Consider the following 20,112-nt stretch of genomic DNA (forward strand, 5'->3'; position numbering starts at 1 on the left):
AATCCTCACAAATCTGCACAAAAACCTAAACATGTTGTGCCTTTTTCCTTCCATTGTTGAAATGTGCAATTAAAGCACTCGATGCCAGGTCTGGTTTGTTGTTACCACCACAACACTCAAAGTCAGTTTGCTAATTCAATTAACTTAAATTAACAAGCGTAAAACAGCATTAACACGAGGGCTTGATCATTCGATTCAGTAATTATTTATCAAAAAGCCTTTTAATCTATCATTTCCATGATAGATTAACTCAAGGAAATACACATTTTTGTTCAAAGGTGAAAGCTACAGTGAGATGCACACGCACACACACACACACACACACACACACACACACACACACACACACACACACACACACACACACACACACACACACACACACACACACAGTCGGCCACCCAGCGTCTGAGTTACTTCAGCTTCCTCTTTGTAAGAGATACCTGGCTGCAGTAAGGCAGATGCTGAATTACAAAACACAGTCTCAGCAAGGTCACTCTAGGTGCCGCTGCCCACCCACCTCCATCCTCATCACCGTGGAAACTGGAGGATTTTAGGATGCTACCCTGCACAGATAGTGAATAAAATACTGGTGTATGTTTGCTTAAAAGCTGTGGATCTACATAGTCCGTTGAGTTGTGGAGTGCTGCCATTTGCTGATTTGCTACAGTTTCATTAAAATGGTTTTAATGATGATTTTCTTTCAGTCCAGCAAAGACCCAACCAATCGCCACTCAATAAGCCAGAGACCGGTCAGGAAATGACACATCAGTCAGTCATCAGCATAGAAGCTTTATTTGATCGGCCATTTTCCACTTAGTACAGAGTCACTTTGATTGGAACGAAGGTTTTTGAGTTTCACAACAGCAAAGGGACTCGTTTCACACCAGAACATAAAGGCAACAACAACAGCCTAGACCAGGGAAGACACAAATTATCCTTACAACACGATTTGCAAGCCTCTTTCCGTTCCGTTCACGCGTGGTGGGTTCACTCTCTCAATCTGTGTTGGGCAGCGGAGCGACATTTAAAAAATATATTCATTTGGAGGTTTGTTTTAAAGGGTAAAAACATTTCCAGCTGCTCTAAGGAACAATGTGCATAAAAACAACAGAAGTTAATGCACAAACCTCATGAACCGTCGTAAGGTGCGTGAAGAAAGTTGTTGATCATGCACAAAAACTATGAAGTACCAAATACATATGAAAACAAGAAGCAGTATGAAAGCTCGGTCAAGCTAGATGTTAAGAAACCGTCGTCGATGACTCTTATTTGCAATTACAGTATGTACAAACTTCCCACGATATAAAACAGTTTAACATGAAACCACACTGAAGTACTGTTTGAACTGGAATCTTTACATTTAAGCATATGATACAAACATGACGTTCCTGCTGAGACCCAGTTGCTCGATCACATGACCGGAAATAGAAATGGCACAGTTACTCACGAGACGCATACATTCACAAATCCAAACAGTTGAGTTTCCTTTTGGTTGAACATGACCAAACTAGACAAACTAAACTGCCCTTACAGAATACATTCTCTGCAGAAAACGCCACAGTTAATTTTATAAGGTGTGCGGATGTTTGACTACTATGCAAATTTGTTTTTCATGCATAAAGTGTAAAAAATATCTCCATTGTCTTTTCTCAGTCATTTCAACGTACTTTTCCATCCTTAAGAAGATATTGCAGGGTAAGGAGGGAAATGCCATTAACATATACATATAAAAAAAAATGGGAGTGCACTAAATGTATTGCACCAGAAATCCAGAAACATTCATAAACATGAAACACCTAATTGAAAGTGGACACCAAAGAGCTACAGCTACACCTCAACTAAACATTTACTGTATTATTATTTTCCGAAGTGTCAAACTACTTGTGTCACATGGAGATCTGCTGTCTCTGAATTGTGGTGTTCAACCTCTTCTGACTTGAAGTAATGGCTCGCTGGGGGAGCGTGAAGCAACTTAATCACCTGCTTCTGACTCACACGCTAAAAGTGCTGCACGACAGCAGCGAGGAGAGACACACATGCAGTACAGGGGGGCAAAGATTCTGCAGAGGACTCATAGACAGTGGATTCACTCTCGTACAGTATTTTTGTACTCGGCTATCACGACTCAGCACCCACGACAAAATCCAATACGTTTGTCTCGCTGGCAGTTTGACAGCTGAACTTTATTTGGATCGTGCGTCTACAGAGAGTTTAATGTTCAGGAACGTATATACAAATATATTCCACCATGGTTATAGTTAGCCAACAGGTTTAATCCATAAATCTCAGCAAATAACCTATTGAAATCTTAAATACTCCTAAATACTGCAGGTGGAACATCTGGATAAAGTGGATAAGATAAGGACATTGAATGCATCACTATAGTTAGATGTTTCTTTCTGAGGCCTGTGGCAACAGAGATTCATATTGTAGGAAAAAAAGAAACATTGAGAGTGAGGGACAGGGTGAGCCACTCTGCTGAATCGATCAATCTCAATAAACGGCTGAGATGTTACAAGCACTCTCTGCAGGTGTACAACCCTGATAACGTTTTACTGAAAATGGCATCGAACGCATCCCCAGCTGTCCTCAACAAATGTGTTTTCAGCAGATTCTCTTAAACTTTAAGCAACACTGAGAAGGTGAAAATGATTGTTTCATTGAGATGCACACAAGATTAACTTCACATCACTTAACGTTACTTTTATCTTGGCTAGTCGAGCTGCACTGGTTTGGAGTCACGTGGAGGTGAACGGGGTTAACCGGTGTGCGCAGGTTTCTACTCTGCAAGGTGACTTCATGTGAGACTATTACGGGAAGAAAACACAATGAGAGATGGATGCTCCAGAAAGAAATGTAAAATGGTTCATTTCTCTTAAACAGAGATTTAAATTATTTAAAAAAAAGAAGACAGCCAATTTCTAGCTACTTACACCAACGTACAATTTGAGTGGTTTAAGTTTCACAGACTCGTTTAAAACCGTAGAAAAATCTCACTGTCACAAGAATATCAAGAATGATTAACCAGGACATTTAGCAGAAAGTTGATACGCTCGGAGGAATCTATGCTTGATGAAGCGGTGAGCCTAGAAACAGAAACAGCCTGGAAAAGGCAGTTATCTTTTTACAGCACAAGAAAAAAGAAAATTCATATCTCACTCGAAAGAAACGGGTCCCTCAGAACCGGAACTGAGCAGACTCTCATTCTCTCCCGGTGCCCAAACCAAACACCAGGCGCTGCTTCTACTAAACCCATCTCGTCTTTTCCGCCTTTCTCTCTCAATTCACTATAGCCCTAAATAAAGAGAAAGGAGCAGCGAAGCCCCCCTCCTGGAATAAATGCCAAAGAGAAAAGAGAGCGCAGACCCAGCCACTGACGCCGCCCCTCCGCAGGCTCTCAGGTGGCATCGTCATCGTCTTCCTCGTCCAGGTGATAGTTGAGGGTGATGACGGCACTGATGAACTCCCCGAGCTCCACAAAGTCAGCCGTGATAATGTTGATGCCGCTCTCGCCGGGTCGCTGCGATCTGATCCACTGCATCATGCCCGGTAAGGCCCTGAGAGGAGGCACGGAAACACACACATGTTAGGGGGCGGGGGTGGGGGGATAAAGTCACAAAAGGTACAGAGAGGGATAGAAGACAGGGTGATTCATGGTTGGTCGGTTTAACGCAGAGAAGGGCACGCTCTGATAATAGATCTCCGTGAGGCAGCATGGGTTGTGTGCGAGCCAGAGACCCACTGGGATGATGACACTTGCTGAACGTGTTTCACGAGTCGAGCACCAGAGGAGGATGTTACTCCTGCAGATGTCTTTCTGCAAAATTCTGTGTGTCGTCTCCTCCTCCTTTCCTGCACTGGCCGTCCTTTGTGGCAAATATGAATGGATGGAGTTTTGAAAAGGAAGCCGACATCAAAGTAACCGCACGCCCGGTGAGAACGGCTGATAGTGGAGTTATCAAATAAATAATTCATGGGAAAATTGATGGTTTTGCCCGCGGAGGCTTTTAACAAACTGGTGACATTAAGAGGGCGTGAAATACAGATAAAGCTAAGGGTGAATCAGAAGGAAAAAAATCCTCCAGTGTAACTGAGAAGGGGGAGATACAGAGGGGAGGGAGGAGAAAGATGAGAAGCATCGCCTCGGGTTTGTGGCAGCTTCAAAAAAATAAATAAAACTTGAATGGGGTCAGTGTCAATCGCCCGGGGATACCTGCAGAAACCAACATGCCTGTGGATGTAGATATAAACACCACGATGAGTCACATGACTGTGTGTGTGTGTGTGTGTGTGTGTGTGTGTGTGTGTGTGTATATGTTTAACATTATGTGACACTGCTGGTGCAAATCCTGCCTCTTATCCAATCGTTGTGTTATACTGACGTGAACTTTTTGCTTATTCTCTGTCACACACACACACACACACACACACACACACACACACACACACACACACACACACACACACACACAACCAGGCGTACACACCTTTCTGTGATCGTCTCCCTCAGTCCGCTCGCCACACCCTTCATCACGGTGCTCGCCTTCGGTGTCAGAACCACCTGGGAGACAAAGAAGGTCCCCTTCCTCCTGCAAGAGACACATAGAAGATTTAGAATATCTTTCTTGTTTCTCTTTTTTGGGGTAATTTGATCTTTTGATGTAAAGCAGCTGCAGAGAGGTGCGACATACATAAATAAACTGGAGAATGAATTACTTTAAGTGCCCACAACAACAACAAAAACACGCTGCTGAAAAGAAAATCATAGACACAATGATTTCACATGCAAATTTATGTAGGATTTTGCTGAAACTCTTCCCATTTACTGTAAATGGGGAGCTGGAGCCAATCCCAGCTGACACTGAGGGGCGGGGTACACCCTGGACTGGTCATCAGCACCATTATACAGAGACAAACATCAGTTCACACTCACATTCTCACACACTGTCAATCTAGAGTCTCCAATTCAGCCCATCACCCCAAACTACTATGTGTTTGGACTGTGGGAGGAACCAAGAAAGACTCTGGCCGAACCAGGATTCAAATTGGGAACCTGTGAGACGACAGTGCTAACTAACCCCACATAGAAAATTTGTTTCAGGACAGATTTGGCCCACACTTCCTCTCGTTTTGCCTTACTTGGGCCATATTCAACATTTGCCACATGGACCACCTTAGGTTTACATCTAGATGACACCTTGCCTAGAACACTGCATGTTTGCCCACATTTGCTATTTTACAAGTGGGCAACTCTAAGCTCACATCCATTTTGTTCACATCTGTATGCTTCATAGAGAATTGATGTAGATTTACTTTGAATTTTGGGTGTGAGGAGTCATTTCAATGTGCGTCAAAGAGCCAAACAATTGTGATTAACTGTGCATTTGATCTAATAATACTCCATTCGTACAGCAAGCTAATGGACAAGTAATTAAACCATTAGCTACAACATCTTAGGAAGGTATGAGCATAATGAGAGTCAATCTTAAATCATGACAGAATGACTAATCACATTGGATGATTCATTTGTAAAAGCTATAAAAGCTATTAGCAGCACAAACATCCCATTACGTCCCATTTAACTTATGCATGGTGGATTTTAGTTGCCCACGATGGCATAAACCAAGTGGCCGACCTGCGGTCAGTGACAGAAGCCTGGAGGAACTGAACCAGCTTCTCTGGGTCCGTGGTGTTGGCCCAGGGAGAGGGCATCATCTGGCCCGGCCACAGGAAGGGCACCTCCAGGGCCATGGGGTGGTGATAGAAGACCAGGACCTGATAATCCTTCTCCCACAGATACTGCAGACTCACCTGGAGACGCAGGGATGTGACAAAAGAGAAATATAAAAAGAGTGACAGAATTAATTTTTTTACACACATCGCAGAGATGCAACTGGGGGATACTTAGAAAAGCTTTATGTGCATTCGAATAGCAGCAATTAGAAATAAGTGGATCCAATTGCTGGTTACAGAGCATCACAGTGATTATTAAGCACCCTTGTTCAATACCGATTGACCATATAAACTGTCAGATGTGTGATCTTTGAGAACAGACAGCTTTGTCACATAACAACCACTTTTTAAAATATCTAATCATTGTGTTTCTCATCAAGAAAACTGAATTAATTTTAAAGGGGACATTGTATGCCCATTTTACCACAAGTTGATATGGTTCCTTGGGATCTTAATGAAATGTCTGTAACATACTTTGGTCAAAATACCACAAGGATCATTTAAAACAGCACCCTTTTTACCTTGTCTAAAACAGCCCTCCACAGAGTGACCTGTTTTGAGTGCCTGTTCCTTTAAATGCTAATGAGCCAGCTCCCCCCTCCCCCCCATGATTTTAAACGATATAAATTACATATTTTATATGACATAAATTATCAAATATGCATCCCATACTTTGTATTCCCCTTCTGTTGTCCTGGAGTTTTAATTTTCCCAATCACATAATTAAATGTCCCCCTCTGCCCATCCACTACAAGCACACAAGCAGATAGACAGAGAGAGAAAGAGAGGTGGGGGGCTATGAAGACCATCATTTACCCCGAACCCCGTCAACGGGTACAACAACAAGCGGAGAAAGCAGAATCGGGGGCTGACCTTATATATACAGTCTATGGGGCTGACCAGCGCGGAGAAATGCTCTCCCGTGTGAACAGCCAGGCGGCTGCGCGCTTGAGAACGGCGCTGCGCTGCCTCGCAGCCTCGCTGCGTCCAGTGTAAACCCGGCGTAACGAGTGTGGGGGGGCGGGGGGGATGAGCCAAGGCCATGTAGGGAGACTTCCAGTGTATTGTGACGACACAATACACAGGAAGCTCATTCCAGTCACTCCAGCATGACGTTTCTGACTTAGAGGAACCATAACAAAACGCGCAAGTGTTTTTTTTCCAGAGTTTTTGGGTTGGTAGACATGCCAGATACCCACATTAACCTGTAGAAGCACTAACAAAGTGGAATTTTCATGATATGTCCCCTTTAAGATAAAAAAAACAAACTTGTTTTATTGTCCTTTTTTAGCTATTTCAGGCTTTTAAAATGTAAAACTGCATTGCATAGACTAACTGCCAGAAAATGTTCAATCAATCCATTTAATAGTGCTATAGTTGCAGCTCTGTGTGTAGCAGTTTGCTCATTTATAAATATAAAATATTTTGTCATGACAAAAATTAAAGAAAATCTGATTCCTGACTAATCACAATTCCCCTGATCTATCAACTCAATGATCATTCCATGTTTTATACTTCACCTCTTTTACACCAGTGTCTATATCTGCCCTCAATGACATGAAGTCACTATGTCCATGTACTTATAGACCTCTCACACAAACTGTGGAAAAGAAGAGACACATCTAAAGATCCAGAACAATAATACATCATTTATGTAAGAGCTACACAGCCGATTCATAACATTTTATAAGTGCCAACCTGCCCAAGAGCAAAAAGGAGTCTGCCTCAGTCCCTTCTCTTCTTTCACTCCAACGAGGAAAAGCCACTTCAATGGTAGATCTGTTTTTGTCTTTGCCATTGAACGCTTTCTTTTTTTCACTGCAATTCTTCCTATGAACACAAAGTTTCTTTATTTCATCTGAAGCATTAAAAACTTTCTCTCGGATTCTGCACAGGTTTTTCCCACAATACTCCATCTCAGTTGTTGCTTGCCTGTTAAAACTCTAGCAAAAAGAAGTCTGGCTCTCCAGCTTTAGGTGATCAAAACATATAAATCACATTGTACCGAGCAGAAACCAATAATTACCAAGAGCATTTTAAACGTTTGACAGTACCTCCTGAGCGAAAACGACCGGGCAGAGCTTGTCTCCAAACACCTCCTGCAACATGGCCACCAGCTTTTCATGGTGCATGTTCTGCACGCCATAGAAGTGGTTAAAGTCCAGGAACACAACCTCTCTGTGGTGAGTTGACAGGAAACCGCTGATCTGCTTGAGACCTTCTCTGACCTAAGAAACACAAATATGAACAATACACATATTAATCATTTCTTTACTGACATAGCTGTGATGTACACTCAAAATCCCTGAAGGACCTGGTATGATTAAGCTCTCAGACTTCACTCACGCATAAATACACAGAAAGGTACTAACATCACTTAGCAACCACAAGCATTGCTAAATAGTCATCCCATCAGAACTGCGCTTCGCACTGACCGTGGCGCTGAAGAGCCCGTGGGCGAAGAACAGCTCATTGTCGGGGTCGCGGGGCTTGGTGGAGATGCGCAGATCAAAGAAGCGGATCCCGGACTCCAGTTGGCTGGTGAAGTTCATCGTCTGCGTAGCTAACCACTTCCTCATGAGCTTCTTGGCCACTGTGCCAAAAACAGAGACGAAGTTCTGCACCGTCTCCGGCTGCTCGGGGCCCACCGGGGATGACTCGTCGATGTAGAAACTGAAGGAGTCATGGGAGCCTGGAAATGGACACAAACATGAATCTGCATACTGGTATTACAGACCATGTGTTTAATTTCTGCGGTGGTGCGAGGCAGGAAGAGTGGGTTCAGTGCTGGAACCTGCCTGGTGCCATGGCAACAACCAGACTATGTGAATAACAGCATCCGTGGTCATAAGTCATGAACTCTGACAAGTTGAAAACAAGTACGACTGTGCAGACAAACACTGATGTTTTTCATCAAAAACAGAAAAACAGAGCTGTGCTTATTATTTCATGTTTTCTTATATATCACACAGCAAATATTGTTTTATTTTGAATCCACAAATGCAAGTAGTTGGTGGTTTCTACCTCTTTGTACACCTCCAGTTACTGTGTGTGTGTACTTCACAGTATGGTCCACTCTGCAGGATGTTAGAAAAAAGGATTGAAATGGCTGAATTTTGAACCCAACATGTTGTGGCCTAATCAGCAGATGAAGTTTCTCCGTTGTCATGGGGATGGTTTAGTTGAGATGTAGTTGAAAGCTCAAGAAACAAGAAGTTGGGCCTTGAGTTGAGAATTGGAGAGATGTAAATCAAGAGCAGGAATTGTAACCGTGTGATAGCATCCAGCAACTAATGCTTATTTTAATAATTAATCCGTGGGTCAGTAAAACATGGGTCATGTTTTCAAAGTCCAAAATCTAAACAAAAACAACTGTAAAATCGCCCATTTGAGAAGCAGGAACCTTCAAGTGTTTGACCTTTGACAGGAAAATGACGTTAATGATTAAAGCTCAGGTTGGTAAGTCATGTTTATCACAGTCCTGCGAGGGCCACAGTCACCGGCTATTTTTCTTTTTCTTTTCAGACGGCTGTATTTATTGATGGCTATCAGGACGTGAAGAAGATTTCAACAAATAAGATAAAAAAGTGTTTCAAAAACAAATTACCAACTGTACAATCCCAACTTTAATCAAGTGTCACAAGAGTGACCAATAAATCCATTAATCTTTGCTACGTATTTTTTTCTCCTGACTGAAAAAACATTTTCATCAGAAAGTTTGTTCCACACAATACAAAACGTCCTTCTGGGTTTTAAGACTTTTATTTGTGGTTAAACCTGATACAAGTGTGGTGCCTTCAAAATGTGCCAAATTAGTCTGGTCCTCAAAGACTTAGTTTGCAATTTCAGACCCTTGAAAATGTAACCGTCCAAACCGTACAAAAAGTTGTAAATCCTCAGTTCTGTTATTCCCAGGTCCTTCGTGGATAGAGTATTTTATTTCAGATAACAGGAACACAGCTGCTAAATCTTACAAATTCAATTCATGGAGGCCACTTTCTCCGAAAGCCTTGTTAATTATATTCTAGATGAACTTTTTCTCAATATCTCATCATCAATTTAACAAGAATGTTTTTAAAGGTGTTTCCAGTGGTCAGATAATATCTCGCAAAGTCGACAGAGAATTAAAGGCCAAGAAAGAAGAAGAAGACAAACTACCAGCTTTAACTCAACAAATGTCCGAACTGGACGACTATTCTACTACACCGCTTCCTGACTGAACAACTTCAAATTAGACTAACAGATAAAGTGGCTGAACCACTGCTTGAATTCAAATGCACTTGATGTGAAAAAGCAACCGTGACGTCCAATCACAACAGGGGCAGATCCAGGGGAGGGGGCAGGGGGGCAATGACCCCAGCTGAAATTTGATTGGCCCCTGCAGTGCTACTGTCCTGTCAGTAGTCTTTACAGAAACTAGTCACTTACCATCAATTCTAAAGAAAAATAAGACACATCTTCAAAATATATGCAATGGTGTGTGGCTTTGCTCAAAGCTATAGAGTTAACAGTAAACAAGAAATTACTTTAATGTGCATATTACTGAATAAGAAGCAGTACAAGAATAAAATCCTAGATCCGCCACTGACTTCAGAAATCATCATCATCTGATCTGAAGATACAAACGCTGATGAATTTTCATTCACCGCCATTGTTTGTTAGCATAGCAGCACAAATCTCAGATAAATAATCATCTCATAACCTCAGCAGATAAAACTGAAGCTGAATGGAGAGACCCCACTATCTGTTAATGAGGACAATGCATCACTGTGCTTTAGAGTTAATCAAGTTAATCTGTAAACATAATTAATAATAAATGCGGGTTTAAAATCATCTAACAGAAAGTAATAACATGGATTGACTGTACAAGCCTCCTGTCAATATCTTATCGATTCAGTGACCATGATGACAATAGATTGTCAATACTGCTTTTGTGACATTTGAAACGGATCCAAGGGGATTTCCATTAGTTGGAGGTTGTGTGTCCTTCCATGACGAAAGAGCAAGCGTGTGTGTGTGTGTGTTATGCAAATCAAGCTGACATTAATTGTGGTATCCGCCTCCCGCTCACATCACTGCAATCAATTTCTCATCCTCCTTTTGTCTCGTCATCACGTTCAGTCACAGACGAACACACAACCGTCCTCAGCCGCCACACGTACACACACATTGAGCCCGAGTTGACCTTCAGCTCCGTACTGCAGTGGCAGGTCTTCACAGTCGGCCCACAGAATGACCATAAGCAGGGGAGACAGCTGAGTCCTGGGGCAGCGCGACAAACAGCATCGCTGCAGGCTGAGCTGCATCAGCAGGGTCACAGTGAGACAGAGTGTGACCTTAGCCGGATACTACGGCTGGATCTGCTGCTGTTGCAGGAGAATGTTACTCTTCCACTCTGACGGTTGAAAAAGGGGGAAAAATCTAAATTTTTCCAATTAACTTTTATGACTAACAGCCCAAAATCAAAAGATATTCAACTCAATGTCACAGAAAATGAGTAAATCTCTGCATATGAGAGGCTGGATCTGGGAAATATTTGACTTTTTGCTTAAAATATGACTTCAAATCTGTAATATCATGGATGCTCCTGACATCTTTATTATCATGATATTGCACTCAATATAAATTACAGTCATCTGTCCCCTGTGACCTACAACCAACTATATATTATCAGCTGAACACCTAAGGCAAACTCATAAAACTTGTTTGTGCATCACTAACAAGCATTGTCTTGAATATGCATGACAAAAAAAGGCCTCTGCATTATGTTACACTGCAGAGAGACACAATCTCACAGGAAGTCGGAGACATTATCAACCCTGAAGGGGCCAAACATTTCGCCAGGTGTGCAGAACATCTGCTGAGAAGCTGCAGAGTCGTGGAAACTGCAATTCAACACAATCCAGCGTTTGTACCTGAGCTCTGAACATGATTCATTATTTGCTCAACCTTAAAGCTGTGCCACGTCTCAGGATTAATGCATTCATATGGAGATGTGAGGAAACATTCGAATTTTCAAGGTGGTGCCAATGAATCTTTAATGCTCATACAAAATTGAACAAATGATTCTGTCTCAGAATTGAGACATTTTTATTCTTGTCCACGTGAACTATTGTATCCAATATGTGCTCTTCCCTCACACTGGTCACATAATGGGTAATTAATCACATGACAGGTATGGACCATGGACGGTAAACAAAGATGGACGTGTCTCCCTGTATCCAGACATGAAGCCAAAACATCAGAATGAGCCAGAGTCTGCACAGTGGAAATCGGTGACGTGTCCACCATTTTTTTTTTTTGTCTAGGATATGGACACGTAGAAGCTGATGTTCGACTGCGGTGAAGAAGATGTGAAGAAAAGCGACAGATAAAGACTGAGACAAGCGGAGACATAATATAATGCAGGAAGAAAATGCAGTAATTCACTTGTTGATAATGATGATGATGACAGTGGCGGAGGGTAATAGCTGTTACTTTAGAGAGGTGACCTGCATTAACAGTCCTTTTGACTGTATGAGAGCAGACCATCGAAGACAGTACCGCTGGTGGTTTATGCCTTTTTTCATTAAAAACCATTACTGCTCACTACGCACTCTTTATAAGAACTATTTTGGGATGGAGAGAAGAGGAGGAAATGAAAAGCCTCTTCTCCATCTTGTTTGAGCAGCAGTGCAAACATTTCTGTTGAGGTTGAAATTATTTGAGTTCGTCAAACACAACGTATGGGGTCAAACTAAAGTTGAGCTGAACAGGGATTTAGGTGAGTCATGACTCACAGGGGCATTTACAGAGACTAGCTGCACCACTGCCACATCTTTACCCCCCGTTTGCTTCATTTCTCTAGAAGTGTTTCTCTCTCGCTCTCTGGTTTTCTCCCTCTTTCAATCTATTTTCTCCTCCCTTGTTTGTTTTGAATTTGACTTCCTCAATTGCTTCTAACCGGCTGATTTCCTGCCCTTCAGACGTCTTGAATGCACAGCCAGTGTTTATCCTGGCATCGCACACCATCCATCCATTAAGAGGCAGCAGAGTGATCTAGTCAAGGGACTGATGGACAAATTTACAGCTAAAAGGCCGGCCCCCTTTTTTCTCAACCACAAGGGAGGCAGCGAGACTGAAGATGCCGGGTTTTGTTTTACGGCCTGCGAGGCCATCTCAATTTCATACAATTGCCTTCACCCTGTCCCTTCGGGCTAAGGTTTGCTATTTATTTCTTGCCTCTGGTGAAGCTTTGGGCTGTGACACTCAGAGAGGCTAAATAACGCTCCACGAGCTCACTCATGCAAATCTGACACTTTGGTGGAATGTGGACATTGTCATCTCTCTGAGGTCAAGTCGCTTATTCAATCCAGCAGTTTTCCTTCTTTGAATAAAGTCAAATTAAGTGATATTTCCCCTCATAGCTAATTATTTCGTTTTAATTAAGTATTAAATTGTAATATATAAATGGTTTGGTTACATGATATGTGCTGATTATACCTTGGTCAAATTATATCTACGATAGCATATATAATTATGAACTATATATTTTTTGTAAATAAAATCTTTTTGATCATAATATGAAATTAAAATAAGTTAGCCGCAATGTGAAAATCTTTTTTATCTATCACTTAATGCTTGAGTAAACCATTTCAACAACAAGTTTAAGACCTGTATTGATAATTATTGTTATTGAAACATTGTCATTGATCTAATAGAATAGAATAGTAGTAATAGTACATCAGGGCAATGGGGTGTGTATCTGAGCCAGAAAATTTGACTATTTTGGTCTGTTGAATATTAGCAAAATTATGGAAAGTTGAACTTAATTGCCTAGACGTTTAGACATCTACATCTATAATCACTTCCTGTGCACACCTGCAGGAAACAGATATGTGCTCATACCCGTCAGTGCATACTCCAAAAATACAAAGAAATCAAATTTTACTACTGTGGCGGTGAAGTTCTGACAATCATCCTCTTCCCTCCAGTTAAGCTTGTTTCATGGTGGCAGAACCAAGGCAGAACAGATTCACAATATAGGTTTGGAAGTGCAACTTTGCTGACCACCTCAGTCACACACAGCCAGGCAGTCTCCAGCGCTCACCTCACACATCTAAAATAGTCACAGAAAAACGGACCATCACGTCCCCCACTGATCAGCTCGGGAAAAGGAAAAGAGTAACTACTCCCTCTCTCTGTCTCTTCTTTCTCCCTTTTTGAGCTCTGTCTTTAATCTGCTACCTCTCCCTTCACCACTTCTCTTCTGTTCATCCTCTCACCTTTGCGCACTTTGGCTAAAGAGTCAAACTGGCTACGAGGACAACTGACTTGTAGACTTGATATGATGTGCAACACATGCTGAGTCACATCTATATGCAACCACGCTCTTATATCACTAACAAAGTGGTTCTGACCAGCAGAAGTCAGGACAACATGATTATTCTCATGAAAATGTATTTTTATGTAATAAATAAACAGAAATGTACTTGGCTGCTGTGCTGTGTCATGAGTCACAGCATGATAAACAATTCTATAACTCTGTAATAACTCTAAATACAACTCAGTGGTCAATACTTATGTTCCTGTATGTCCTCTGATCAAAACACTTTAAATGTGATTCTATACAATTACCTCTTTTTTCAAAATTATTGTTTTTATATACATTTGTGGAAAAATCTGTTAATTCACAGGTATTCTCCTTCAGCGGACCTCGGGGTGAAAAAATTATTTACTGTTTTGTTTCTCAGAATCTGAAAATCATGCAATTTTAAATCAGTTGGACCTCTCTGCTATGTTTGACACAAATCCATCATTTTTTCCCTCCTGGATTGGGCTGCCTCTCACCTATTCAGAGACTCATTATTAAAGGTCAGGGCTGATAACTCCCTGCAGATAATCTCTCTTAGGTGTACCACAAGGCTCTATCCTAGAGACCATTTTATTCTCATAACACATGCTTAAAGGCCAAAAACTTTCATCAGTTTAACAGAAATACAACATAAGTTCTCACCTCTGACCCGTTAAGGTACAACAGTCTCCTCAGTGATTGCTTTTTCGCATTTACAACATTTTCTCATTTAGAGGCCAATAGACTTTTAAATAGGCTTTCTATTATAACTGTCTGTAGGAGTCAGCCTGGTCTCGCCTGCAGCTTGTCCAAAATTCAACAGTAACTCTCTCCAAGAAGACTTGACCTCTCCACCTCCCTGTACTCATCTCTCTTCAATGGCTACCAAATAACTGGTTTTAAGATTATTTTATATGTTTGAAGGTTTTTGCCTTAATACCTCATCCAGCCCCCTTGGAACCTCCAGAACAGCTTCTAGTCATTTCTAAATGCCCAGAAAGGGTGACAGAGCATTTAAAATTGCCAATTTCTCATGCTTTTGAGTCTTCTCCTACATGCATGGTTAATTTGATAAAAAAGTATATATAGTACTTCTCTGTAAAACACTTTAAACAGCATTTGCCTATTTATATCTTCACAAGACTTCATAATTAATTTAAACTCCCATTATGGAAACTGATTTCCATTATCTCCCTGTAGATAAGGTTATTTGTATGTTACACTCAAACTGCATGATGGTAGGTACAGTGGCTTGGATTAGCTGGTACTTCACCAACACTGCCACCACCTCAGTCCACGTGATGGACTGAGGCAATATCCCCGAGTCTATTAACCCCCTAACCTTTGTGAGATTGTCATTTGAAAATGTATCTTTTGTAATTACCTACACAAACTAACTCCCCCTGAAAACAGACAAACAAACAACAAAAACCAAGCACATAAATGAACTAACGATTTAGTCATCCTGGCAGAGATAATTTATTATCTGACATCGAGTAGCTGTTATATCTGACATTGTGTTGTGTATAGTCATGTTCAGTATTATCCTTTAAATCATTTGGGTGCATTTGCTCATATACCAACTACTTTTAACAGAACAAATAGATGCCATTAAAACATCAAATCCGGTGCTAATTAAGTCTTCAGTGTCACCACGAATCCTTGAAATAAACTAATCATGCAGAAAACTGTGTATGATAATGAGTACAGCTGTGCAGTGCTGGCAACACAGACACTGGACCGTTGAGCTCTTTGGCAGCAGGGGACTGAGGGGAGGGTCAAACCATCACAACATCCAACTCACAAACACCCGGTCATTAAGGCTGTGCCAGCTGGTGAAGTATTTCCTCTTCTTAATATTGTATCACTCAAACTTAAGAGGGAATGAAAGAGTCATCTTTTTTGTTTCTTGTCTGCTCCAGTTTCATTCCTGCTTGAACAAAGGTTTGTGATACTGTGTTCTAAGATGAGAGGAAAAGGAGGCAGGAGACAGACTTTTGAAAGAAATCAGACATACGCCCCAGTAAGAGCACATGGTTGCTAAATAAACTCTCCGAAAATCCTGTGGATTAAGGAATTTATCCTGACAAACATTACGCTGAATGTGAACACACAGGGTGTTTACAGAATCTGTATCCAGTCGGAGGACAGATTGAGAGCAGCTGAGCTGCAGGCCTTGGGGCCAATCTTAAGTAATGACACCTAATTAAATGGGATAGAGCATGTTCCCATGAGCCTTGGCACGGGTGAACTGTGATGAGGTACAGCATGTCACATTATTCAGCTACAAGCATGAGGTAATACATGCCACGCTGCGACTGTCTTCCATTCGATATTTGATTGAGTCTTTGATGGACTGCATGCCTTAGCATCCTTCAGAGCTGTGGTCAGAGTTGGTATTATGCCACGCCTCACTGGACAAGCAGCAGCAAGTCCTATGCCTGAGAAATGTCATCGGTGCACATGTCGAACCTAAACACATCAGGTGTCTGTAGTTCAACCGCAAGACCGAGAGAGAGGGGAGGGGGGCCAGAAGGGAGGGGGGCTCAGAAGGGGGGGATTAGAAATCCATGTATGGAGGTGTGATAATCACCGGGCAGCAGATATGGAATTAGCTGGCTGCTAATAAGCCAGTCCATCAGTGTTGGGCTTTACAACCTTTCCAAATTGAATGGATTTAAGAGAGGTTCTGCGCACTGATTGGCTCGAGGTCCACCAGCTCATGTTCTATGGGATCATCTGAGCGCAGAGACTGAAACCATCCCACTCCCATGTCTGCTCCTCAATGGCCACCACCCCAGAACCCAAAGTTCTGCCCTAACCAGCTCCGCATGCTTCACCATAGCCACATTGCAAATGAGTCTGGTGATCCCCCTCGTTTTGTCTCAGGTAATCTCATCTTCAGGACTAATTGGTTGTGAAGCATCCGGGTTCACAACCTTCAGACCGCGTAACAGGAGGGAGCCGAACTGTTCCAAATACACGGCACTTCTCACGATGCGCAACAGGTCTTAGCCTTTGTTCTGACCGGGTGCAATGGACGTAACGGAGGATTTTTAGTTTGCAGGAGTTGCACAAGAGGCAAAAGTCCAACATCACACTTTGCAAAGCGTTAAATATGATCGATTGCTTATTTAATCCTCGTCTATTAGGATGCGTGCAATGCGCGCAGATGGAAGACATGGACATCATGAGCATGCTCCTCGCACCGGGAGGCAACGTGAAGTGACACCTACCGGGAATCGCCAGGTTGGTGAGCGGGATCGTGTGCATGCTCTGCGGTAAACTTGACATCCAGTCTGCGAACCGCTGGTCGCATCTCCCGTGAGACGAAGCCATGCTGCCGCCGTGCACAACGCGCTCCTGCCTCCTCTCTCCAAGACCCGGTGCCGGTGCCAAGCTGGAGTGCGCTCTCTCTCTTTCACTCACTCGCTCACTCACTCACTCACACGCACACGCACCAGTGAGACTGTGGGCTGAGGTCCACACCCCCCTGAGCAGTGCACATCAGCGCGCAATGCACAATTATGAAAATGAGGTTGGACGAATCCACATGTGACTCAACAGTCGGTGGTTGTATTTCCAACAATCTGCACCAATCCCACTGTAACGAGGACATGTTTGATTTACCTAAACTGGAAAATATAAATCCAATAATTAATCAATCTTTCTTTTTCTTTCAACAGTAAATTACAGAATCCTCAAATGTTTGCTTTTTCTCTCGAGAGGTTCAGGGTCTTACACCCACCGTTGATGTGCACATGAATTTTTATTACTTTTTCCATATAACTTGGAGCACTGACTCAAAAGAGGTTAATTCCTAGATGATTTCCGAGCATTTCTGACTGAACGCAATATGGCAGTGATTCATCCTGACAGCGATGATGAATAACTGACATATTCACTGTAGTGCTAATCAGCTGCGTGGCTTCAACATGGGTCATTCACAAACTAGGTCACAAAGGTGTGGAGATGAATAATATTGAAAAAGCTGCATCTCCCCGCCTCAGAGGAAAAGACATTTAAAGCTCATGAAAGATGACTTTTCTATACTTGTTTCCCATTTCCCTCTTGGGTGTGTCTCTGCAGTCATGTGTTTCATGCAAGGGAGGGTTGAACCCATTGAACCGCTGGACAAACAAAATCAATAATGACATAACCACACTGCATATAATCATCACCGATTACGTTTGTTCCAGGTTAGATTCAACATTGTAAAAGTGTAATTTGCAAAATTGCAGCCAGAATTGTGTCATATAAAAGATAACGAGCAGACCTGGTGGCATCATTACCTGCTAACTTTAATACTTAGGAATCAGACAAACTTTTATCAATCTACTAATCTTCTCTCTGTCTGCTGTCGTTCCAAAAAAGTCATATCTGGAGAACCGCTCATCTCACCAGCCTTACACCTGGCATGTGTATTGTTAATGGCCCATGGTAGTGCGGTGTCGAATTTGGTTGTGTTGTCGATCACTGCGTACGGATTCAAGCTTCACTGAACTCTGAATAAACAGGTGAGCAGCTCTTTGTGCAGCAGTGGTGGAACAGCTTCAGGGATCTGTGGACTAAGTCTGTACTCACCGTGGCTCAATTACTGCAGGTCACTTTTACAGTTTCACAGGGAAAGCTGCAGCCGGCCTCACCACAGGACGAGCAAACAGCCCATTCCAAACAGATACGTTTAGAACAGGCACTGCACCAGTCTACTAAAAACAAAGGTGTCACTGTACATGTAAATACCGGTGTGCACATTTGATTTCAAAGTCAATGCAGTTGTTGATCCAGAAGTCATCAAGTATCATAATAGTATTTAAGATATTTTTGTTTTACAGTAGGCCTACATTCATCATGGACATGAATGTCACTGCAATTTTGGGCTTTCAATTAATTTATCTTTTCTTTTTGTGAGATACTGAAGATCTTTAATAGAAACATAAAAAATCATTTGGTGCATACATTTAAAATCTTTTTTTAAGTTTTCTGAAATCAACACAGGGGCAACACGGTGCAGTGTTTAGTTTCGTTACTTGACAGCAAGAAGTTTCTGGTTCAAATCCCAGCTTGGAGTTAGCATGTTCCCCCCCCGGTACTTCAGCTTCCTCGGTTAGGTAAAGCAGAAGCTTAAGTTTCCGCAGGAGTGAATGGTTGTTTGTCTTTGTATGTTGGCCCTGTGATACGCTTGCATAGGGTGTACCTTGCCTCTTGAATGTCAGCTGATAGTGGCTCCAGCTCCCTCTGCAATCCTCATAAGGATGAGCGGCATAGATAACAGTTGGATGAAATCAACCCTGGAAACCCACGTCAGGTTATTAATTGCCTGACGCCGAAAATGTCCTAATTTGCCAAGGTTGAACAATTCCTGTTGTTTGTGATTGATGACAGTTGGCAGCAGTGTCCAAAAGAGCCAACGTGCACAGTGAGAATCAGTTCATGCCTCTCGGTATGGAGGTGACTCGTCCAACCTCTTTACCTTACTGTGCTAAATCCACTTATTGTACCTGAAAATTGGTGCCAGTGAACGTCACGTTGTCCTTTGCAACAGCTTAAAAAGTACACATACTGCGTCTGTTAAGACTCATTTGTTCCCGTTGCAGCCTGTCATGTTCCTTTCTATTTCTGTGCGTTCCAGTATACTTGATGAGGAAATAGGTTGTAAAAGTTTTAGGGCTTATACGGAAGCACTCTGGTTTGATCCATTAATGGATGTGCTGGATTAACATCAACAGCCGGCGGCAACAGCCCCTGTCACTTTCCTACATTTTTCTGCTTGATGATCCAACCCGGTTGATCTTCTTGAACCCAAAAGCCCAGTGGCTGAATTTCCCCAGTTACATAACAGCCCTCAGGTAATGGCAGCGCCTCTTTACATGAGTGGAGAAATCGCATCATGAATGTCAATGTAAGCCCACCATCCATATATAGAAGGATTAAACCTGTGTGTCAGAAGCCATCAATCGCAGAATCATTGGCTTCAAATCCAAGTGAGGTTTGATGCTCTGAATAAAAGCCGACAGTTATTCAGACAAAAGAATACAATTGTA

The 20,112-nt window shown here is 42.2% G+C and overlaps 1 protein-coding gene across 1 annotated transcript; it reads right to left on the minus strand.

Annotated features, from left to right (window-relative positions):
- Positions 1-779: 779 nt before the first annotated feature.
- Positions 780-17,541, minus strand: plcxd3 (phosphatidylinositol-specific phospholipase C, X domain containing 3). The gene is made up of 6 exons (XM_035164998.2): positions 17,305-17,541; positions 8,172-8,428; positions 7,791-7,964; positions 5,639-5,814; positions 4,491-4,592; positions 780-3,560 (listed from the first exon to the last, which is right to left on the minus strand). The coding sequence occupies exons 1-6, from the start codon at positions 17,405-17,407 to the stop codon at positions 3,401-3,403; spliced, it is 972 nt and encodes a 323-aa protein (XP_035020889.1). The 5' UTR covers positions 17,408-17,541; the 3' UTR covers positions 780-3,400.
- Between the last annotated feature and the right edge of the window lie 2,571 nt (positions 17,542-20,112).

The sequence above is a fragment of the Hippoglossus stenolepis genome, chromosome 9 (assembly GCF_022539355.2).
Source record: "Hippoglossus stenolepis isolate QCI-W04-F060 chromosome 9, HSTE1.2, whole genome shotgun sequence".
NCBI classification, from domain to species: Eukaryota; Metazoa; Chordata; class Actinopteri; order Pleuronectiformes; family Pleuronectidae; genus Hippoglossus; species Hippoglossus stenolepis.

Coding starts and splice junctions, on each gene's coding strand:
- plcxd3 (XM_035164998.2), bottom strand. CDS start 17,407: ATGGCTTCGTCTCACGGGAGATGCGACCAGCGGTTCGCAGACTGGATG. Junction 8,429..17,304: donor CACCAACCTGGCGATTCCCG/GTAGGTGTCACT, acceptor GTCCATTTCCAG/GCTCCCATGACTCCTTCAGT. Junction 7,965..8,171: donor ACGGGCTCTTCAGCGCCACG/GTCAGTGCGAAG, acceptor TGTGTTTCTTAG/GTCAGAGAAGGTCTCAAGCA.